This window comes from Ranitomeya variabilis, chromosome 8, assembly GCF_051348905.1.
Source record: "Ranitomeya variabilis isolate aRanVar5 chromosome 8, aRanVar5.hap1, whole genome shotgun sequence".
In the NCBI taxonomy this organism is placed as follows: Eukaryota; Metazoa; Chordata; class Amphibia; order Anura; family Dendrobatidae; genus Ranitomeya; species Ranitomeya variabilis.
Genome location: NC_135239.1, coordinates 215,368,060 through 215,376,158, shown reverse-complemented (window position 1 = coordinate 215,376,158; position 8,099 = coordinate 215,368,060). Strand labels below are relative to the sequence as shown.

General features: G+C 50.5%; 1 protein-coding gene across 5 annotated transcripts; it reads left to right on the top strand.

Moving 5' to 3' along the window:
• The first annotated feature begins 275 nt into the window (after positions 1-275).
• Positions 276-7,671, top strand: ACY1 (aminoacylase 1). Of its 5 annotated transcripts, none has more exons than XM_077276972.1 (15): positions 276-1,177; positions 1,520-1,604; positions 2,894-2,958; positions 3,109-3,213; positions 3,311-3,405; positions 3,491-3,567; positions 3,696-3,785; positions 4,299-4,355; positions 4,443-4,516; positions 4,610-4,659; positions 4,815-4,959; positions 5,041-5,109; positions 5,191-5,270; positions 5,422-5,482; positions 7,123-7,671. In XM_077276972.1, exons 2-15 carry the CDS (start codon positions 1,520-1,522, stop codon positions 7,285-7,287), a joined length of 1,218 nt encoding a protein of 405 aa, XP_077133087.1. In that variant the 5' UTR covers positions 276-1,177; the 3' UTR covers positions 7,288-7,671. The 5 variants fall into 5 exon arrangements, with proteins under 5 accessions (XP_077133087.1, XP_077133088.1, XP_077133090.1 ...); XM_077276973.1 differs by having other exon boundaries at positions 1,517-1,604; XM_077276975.1 differs by lacking the exon at positions 276-1,177 and adding an exon at positions 1,295-1,433 and having other exon boundaries at positions 1,517-1,604.
• Positions 7,672-8,099: the final 428 nt, after the last annotated feature.

The window sequence follows — 8,099 nt, the reverse complement described above, 5'->3', positions numbered from 1 at the left end:
TTGGCCGGATCCGTTTTTTTTAAATTTAGCCGGATTGAGCCTGAAAGCGAAAACCTGATGTGTGAAAGAAGCCTTACACATTTACTGCACTGCTGCAAAAATAACTGCTGTAAATCTGCAGGAAGTCATTATCTGGTCCTAGAGACCCTCATCACCAGGTCTGGATGGTGGACTGGTTGGATTGCTCTGTGCTCTGCATAGTTCTGCTCTTGGATGGATTGCTTCTGGCTGGCCTGCAGGCTGTTATATAGGCCTCCCTGGGTCAGCTGCTCTGCAGAGTCTACAGGAGGGCGAAGTGCTCTGCAGAGTCTACAGGAGGGCGAAGAGCTCTGCACAGTCTACAGAAGGGCGAAAAGCTCCGCACAGTCTACAGGAGGGCAAAGCGCTCTGCAGAGTCTACAGGAGGGCGAAGTGCTCTGCACAGTCTACAGGAGGGCGAAGTGCTCTGCACAGTCTACAGGAGGGCGAAGTGCTCTGCACAGTCTACAGGAGGGTGAAGAGCTCTGCACAGTCTACAGAAGGGCAAAGCGCTCTGCACAGTCTACAGGAGGGCGAAGTGCTCTGCACAGTCTACAGGAGGGCGAAGAGCTCTGCACAGTCTACAGGAGGGTGAAGAGCTCTGCACAGTCTACAGGAGGGCGAAGAGCTCTGCACAGTTTACAGGAGGGCGAAGAGCTCTGCACAGTCTACAGGAGGGCGAAGCGCTCTGCAGAGTCTACAGGAGGGCGAAGAGCTCCGCACAGTCTACAGAAGGGCGAAAAGCTCCGCACAGTCTACAGGAGGGCGAAGAGCTCTGCACAGTTTACAGGAGGGCGAAGAGCTCTGCACAGTTTACAGGAGGGCGAAGAGCTCCGCACAGTCTACAGAAGGGCGAAAAGCTCCGCACAGTCTACAAGAGGGCGAAGAGCTCTGCACAGTTTACAGGAGGGCGAAGAGCTCCGCACAGTCTACAGAAGGGCGAAAAGCTCCGCACAGTCTACAGGAGGGCGAAGAGCTCTGCACAGTTTACAGGAGGGCGAAGAGCTCTGCAGAGTCTACAGGAGGGCGAAGAGCTCTGCACAGTCTACAGCAGAGCAAAGAGCTCTGCACAGTCTACAGGAGGGCGAAAAGCTCTGCACAGTCTACAGGAGGGCGAAGAGCTGTGCAGAGAGGGCAGAGCAGCACAAAGAGGAGTCAGGTATGGAGCCGGAGGCCATTATGGGATTATTCTCCCCCGTTTCTGGTTGTGCAGCTCTGATTACACCGGATCTGCCGCTGACTCCGCTCAGATGAGACACTGCAAACACTGGAGGTTGTCAGTTCAGTGATGGCAGGAAGTGACAGGATACATTGTTGCAAAGCAAAAAATAATCGTTGCAGTGAAGAGTTAATTACGAGCTGAGTCCTCTGCTGTAGGACTACCACCCTCAGTGGAGCCGCCTGTGGCTACAGATGTATTTGTCTTTTCCTGGAAGGGGTTAATGCTGAGCTCGGGGCGCTGGAATTGGCGCGAGTTATACATGTTGTTTTTCTTCAGCAGATGGATTCAGCGGCTGAGAACGCGTCCACCACACGGTTCCGGGAATATCTGAGGATTCGGAGCGTGCAGCCACAGCCGGACTACGGTAACGGCACAATCCTCTGAGCCCCCATTACCCCGGCTGACCTCGGACAGCCCATTAGACGCTGTTCAGACTGCACCGGCCCTTTACCTTGCGCTGCCCTTTACCTTGCGTTGCCCTTTACCTTGCGCTGCCCTTTACCTTGCGCTGCCCTTTACCTTGCGCTGCCCTTTACCTTGCGCTGCCCTTTACCTTGTGTTGCCCTTTACCTTGTGTTGCCCTTTACCTTGCGCTGCCCTTTACCTTGCGTTGCCCTTTACCTTGTGTTGCCCTTTACCTTGCGCTGCCCTTTACCTTGCGTTGCCCTGTACAATGTCCGCCGCAGGTCACTTATCTGTCGCTGCAGGTCCAGTCCTGTACGATATGCTCACTGGTCCAGCTTTACTCCATTGCTGTGGAGGTGCCAGGGCCGTCCGTAGGGTAACACTGAGGGCCAGTCCATCAGGTCACAGGTATTGTCTTCCACCTGTTGCTGTTACCTGTCGGCCATGTTGATGTGACTCGTTGGTGGGTGTCCGTGGACACGCTGTCCCCTCGTATCACCAGTTCTGTCTCCTCATCTGAGCACATCCCAAAGCTGCTAAGGCTGGGTTTACATGGCCGATCTCAGGATTTATGGACTGCGGCAATTCTAGGGAAATAAATCTCTGTTGTTCCCTAAAATGGGGGGTAGTGGTGTAAGTAAATCTTCTGCACCCCAATATCTATGTCCCTTGTCTGTAATGAGGCTTTTTGGGACAAGTGGCAGCTCCAGCACGGATGAGCCACTCTCCTACGTAATCTGTGAAGAGGGTGCGACACTCACATTGTAATGATCAATGGGGTCCCACAGGTCAAATAATGGACTGCTCCAAAACTCCCTTTAAATGTCTGGTAGTAGCTAAGGGGCTCCCTGTACAGGTTTTTGTTCTGCGCTTCTGGGGACGCCTTATGATTATTTGCACTAGTAGCAATGTCGGCAACATCTCTATGATCGATTGATCAAGGATCTCTGATATAACCCAGCCTTAGAAAGTGGATCCCATGTCGCGATCCTTTCACTGTGTGAATGAATCTGTTTAGAACTGTCACATATAGACATAATGAGAGGATACAAAGTAACAATCTAGTAACGCCTTCATCACGCCCACGTAAACTTTTTCCATTGTAAAACTCTGTAACGTTGAAGTTTCTGTCACCAACTTATCTAATGTGTGTTTCCATCATTTACAGACAAATGCATGATGTCTAAAAATTCACATGCTCCCTGTATACTGTTAAATAAACATTCATGTCCTTCATGTGTATTGCAGATGAAATTGTGCGCTTTCTTTTCAAGATGGCGGATGAGATTGGGCTGGAGAAGAAGACATTGGAGGTAATCTGTTCAAAAGAGCAAGGAGTAATGTCTTCTAGTAAAAAGGGTACCGTGATGGGGTCAGCCAAAATGCCTGAATTTTCTTCTTGTTCGTGATTTTACCATATCAGGTTAACGTTGCCCACACACTAATTTGTCCTCCATTCCTAGTTTTCTCCTGGTCGACCAATAGTCATTCTGACCTGGAGAGGGAGGCAGCCAGAGCTGAAATCCATCATACTGAACTCCCATACTGATGTGGTTCCTGTGTTTGAGGTGCGGAATGTCATGGCAGCTGCAGTACATCAGGAAGGAGAGAAGGGTTTCTCTCCGTAATGGGGTATTTAACTAGATAAGTCTTGTTCCTTTCTAGGAATTCTGGACTTATCCACCATTTGCAGCCCATAAAGACAAGGATGGAAATATCTATGCAAGAGGAACGCAGGACATGAAATCGGTCACCATCCAGTAAGTCGGTGTGAGATCTGCTGTGACGTTTTATCAGTAGCCTGAGCCGTGGGGTTGATACTATGGCTTTTGTGATGGTTTGCAGGTATCTGGAAGCCATACGACAGCTGAAATCAGAGGGGCGACAATTCCTACGCACCATACACCTCACCATGGTACCAGGTAAGACGTGACTCGGATGCAAGGTTGTTTTGCATCTTGAGAGCCAACAGTAAAGCAGCAGAGCTGTAAGTATATATGAAGATGTGTCAGCGATCTGTCATCAGTTTATTGGTTTACTTTTGTGACAGATGAAGAAATTGGGGGTCACACAGGGATGGAGATCTTCGTGGACCAGCCTAAATTCCGTGCACTAAATCCGGGGATTACACTTGATGAAGGTCAGTCTGGATGTCTGCCATCCTTCTTCTTTCCCCCTGCCGTCCCTCTTCTTTCCCCCCTGCCGTCCCTCTTCTCAGCCTCCTGCCATCCCTCTTTTCTGCCTCCTGCCGTCCCTCTTTTCTGCCTCCTGCCGTCCCTCTTCTCAGCCCCCTGCCGTCCCTCTTGCCTGCCCCCTGCCGTCCCTCTTGCCTGCCCCCTGCCGTCCCTCTTGCCTGCCCCCTGACGTCCCTCTTGCCTGCCCCCTGCCATCCCTCTTGCCTGCCCCCTGCCGTCCCTCTTGCCTGCCCCCTGCCGTCCCTCTTGCCTGCCCCCTGCCCTCTGCTGTCCCTCTTGCCTGCCCCCTGCCCTCCCTCTTGTCTTCCCCCTGCCGTCCCTCTTGTCTTCCCCCTGCCGTCCCTCTTGCCTGCCCCCTGCCGTCCCTCTTGCCTGCCCCATGCCCTCCCTCTTGTCTGCCCCCTGCCGTCCCTCTTCATTCCCCCTGCCATCTCTGACCCGGTCACTCTAATTTTCAGGTCTTGCGAATCCCACAGATGATTTCAGTGTTTTCTATGGAGAGAAATGCGTCTGGTGTAAGTCCTTGCGCAGCTGATCCTTAAATGGATGTTTTAAATTGGTTGGGGTGGTGCATACATGATCTCTGACCTTGTGTCCCTCAGGGATCACCGTTTACTGTCGGGGGGACCCTGGACACGGCTCCCGCTTCATAGAGAATACAGCGGCTGCTAAGTTGGTGAGTGTCCCCTCCCCCCATCCTCGTACGACTTATCGATAAAAGTTCTCTAACATTTTACCCAAATTGTTGATGTGACTTTATTATCCACAGCACTCAGTGATCTCGAGTTTCCTGGGCTTTAGAGAAAAGGAGAAGAAGAGGTAAAGACACTTTTCTGCATCTAAAGATGGCTGTCAGTGTATTTCCTTGACCTTCCTCGTCGCTGACCTCAGAGCTGCTCATCCTCTGGTTGTGAGGGAGCTTTGTACAACATCAGCCATCTCTGTCTTCCATCATCTTTTCTGCCTTGTTTCAGACTTGAGGACAACCCCGGCCTGACGCTTGGAGATGTGACCACGATAAACCTAACCAAGGTGAGCGGGGGCGTTTCCTGCAATGTGATCCCAACAGAGATGTCTGCAACCTTTGACCTCCGGATACCCCCCACCGTGGACCTGAAGGTAAAGCCACATCCAATCTCAGAACTTCTACTCAGTGTTTCGCCTCGTTCCCACCAACCTTGGGTTCCTCTGTCTCTGCAGGAGTTTGAGTCGCGGATAGAAGGCTGGTGCCGGGCGGCCGGAGACCAGATTAGCTTTGAGTATCATCAGGTAAGAAGCCCCCGATGACAGATGTGACCACCCCCCAATGGGGAGAAAGGCGGCGGCTTCATATCTCTCCATATCTTCTAGAAATGTATGAACCAAAGAATGACGACCCCCGAAGACTCCAACCCCTGGTGGAAAGCGTTCAGTGACCCCTGCAAAAAGCTGTGAGTGGGGGAGGGCAGAGAGTCCCTCGAAATGATCCGGATACTATATGTTCTGGCCGTAGTCCTGTAGATTGTGACCACAAGTGTCAGTAAGATCTGTGACCCGAGCAAAAGGCCAGGAAAACATGGAGGTTTCTACTTTTTCTTCCAGAGGTTTAAAGTTGAAGCCTGAAATCTTTCCTGCTGCCACTGACAGCCGCTACATCCGAACCGTGAGTTATGTCACCACCTCTGGGTGATGTCACCGCTGATCTCTGGTGATGGATAGGAGGCATTCTCAGTGATGTCACCTCTGATCTCTGGTGATGGATAGGAGACATTCTCAGTGATGTCACCTCTGATCTCTGGTGATGGATAGGAGACATTCTCAGTGATGTCACCGCTGATCTCTGGTGATGGATAGGAGACATTCTCAGTGATGTCACCGCTGATCTCTGGTGATGGATAGGAGGCATTCTCAGTGATGTCACCTCTGATCTCTGGTGATGGATAGGAGGCATTCTCAGTGATGTCACCGCTGATCTCTGGTGATGGATAGGAGGCATTCTCAGTGATGTCACCTCTGATCTCTGGTGATGGATAGGAGGCATTCTCAGTGATGTCACCTCTGATCTCTGGTGATGGATAGGAGACATTCTCAGTGATGTCACCGCTGATCTCTGGTGATGGATAGGAGGCATTCTCAGTGATGTCACCTCTGATCTCTAGTGATGGATAGGAGGCATTCTCAGTGATGTCACCTCTGATCTCTAGTGATGGATAGGAGGCATTCTCAGTGATGTCACCGCTGATCTCTGGTGATGGATAGGAGGCATTCTCAGTGATGTCACCTCTGATCTCTAGTGATGGATAGGAGGCATTCTCAGTGATGTCACCGCTGATCTCTGGTGATGGATAGGAGGCATTCTCAGTGATGTCACCGCTGATCTCTAGTGATGGATAGGAGGCATTCTCAGTGATGTCACCGCTGATCTCTGGTGATGGATAGGAGGCATTCTCAGTGATGTCACCGCTGATCTCTGGTGATGGATAGGAGACATTCTCAGTGATGTCACCGCTGATCTCTGGTGATGGATAGGAGGCATTCTCAGTGATGTCACCGCTGATCTCTAGTGATGGATAGGAGACATTCTCAGTGATGTCACCTCTGATCTCTGGTGATGGATAGGAGGCATTCTCAGTGATGTCACCTCTGATCTCTGGTGATGGATAGGAGGCATTCTCAGTGATGTCACCGCTGATCTCTGGTGATGGATAGGAGACATTCTCAGTGATGTCACCGCTGATCTCTGGTGATGGATAGGAGGCATTCTCAGTGATGTCACCGCTGATCTCTGGTGATGGATAGGAGGCATTCTCAGTGATGTCACCTCTGATCTCTGGTGATGGATAGGAGGCATTCTCAGTGATGTCACCGCTGATCTCTGGTGATGGGTAAGAGGCATTCTCAGTGATGTCACCGCTGATCTCTGGTGATGGATAGGAGGCATTCTCAGTGATGTCACCGCTGATCTCTGGTGATGGATAGGAGGCATTCTCAGTGATGTCACCGCTGATCTCTGGTGATGGATAGGAGACATTCTCAGTGATGTCACCGCTGATCTCTGGTGATGGATAGGCGGCATTCTCAGTGATGTCACCGCTGATCTCTGGTGATGGGTAGGAGGCATTCTCAGTGATGTCACCGCTGATCTCTGGTGATGGATAGGAGACATTCTCAGTGATGTCACCGCTGATCTCTGGTGATGGGTAGGAGGCATTCTCAGTGATGTCACCGCTGATCTCTGGTGATGGGTATGCTGCATTCTTGTAGTAACAGATGTAAACTCATGGATGTTTCTCCCCTCCACAGGCCGGGTTTGATGCTTTGGGCTTCTCCCCCATGAACAACACCCCAATTTTGCTCCATGATCACAACGAGTACTTAAATGAAGGCATTTTCCTCCACGGGATCCAGATTTACACTCGGATCATCGAATCACTGGCCAGCGTCCCCCCGATCCCTGGAGAACAATGATGCTAGAGCTGCTCCTGTGTGTCCAGCAGAATGTCTTCTGTACTCAAGGACTGACCTCTAAGACTAAAGCTTTAACCTCTAGGCCAGGGCCGGCTTCCTTCAGCACTGCAGCTGTAGTGAAACTACAACTCCCAGCAGGTGGCTGTTGGCGCAAAGTGGGAGCATCTGCAGTGCTGAAGACAGCTGGTCTCTGCTCTAAGGAATCCTCAGGGAGTTACAAAATCTGAAGAGATCTGACAACCTCCTCACACCGATCATATCACTGACAATTCTCCATGTGTTCACTGCCATCCCCAGAATCAAAATAAAGAGAAGATATCTATGAACAGAAGAAAGTGGAACCAAGCTGCCAAATGCACATCTAATAAATGCTGCACAATAATTACATTGTTTCAATCTGGTAATTCATGTAAAGGGGCAGAAAAGTGGCAGATTGTACATATTCAGTCCACCAGCAGAATAGTGAGTGCAGCTCTGGGGTATAATACAGGATGTAACTCAGGATCAGTAATGTAATGTATGTACACAGTGACTGCACCAGCAGAATAGTGAGTGCAGCTCTGGAGTATAATACAGGAGGTAACTCAGGATCAGTAATGTAGTGTATGTACACAGTGACTGCACCAGCAGAATAGTGAGTGCAGCTCTGGAGTATAATACAGGATGTAACTCAGGATCAGTAATGTAATGTATGTACACAGTGTCTGCACCAGCAGAATAGTGAGTGCAGCTCTGGAGTATAATACAGGAGGTAACTCAGGATCAGTAATGTAGTGTATGTACACAGTGACTGCACCAGCAGAATAGTGAGT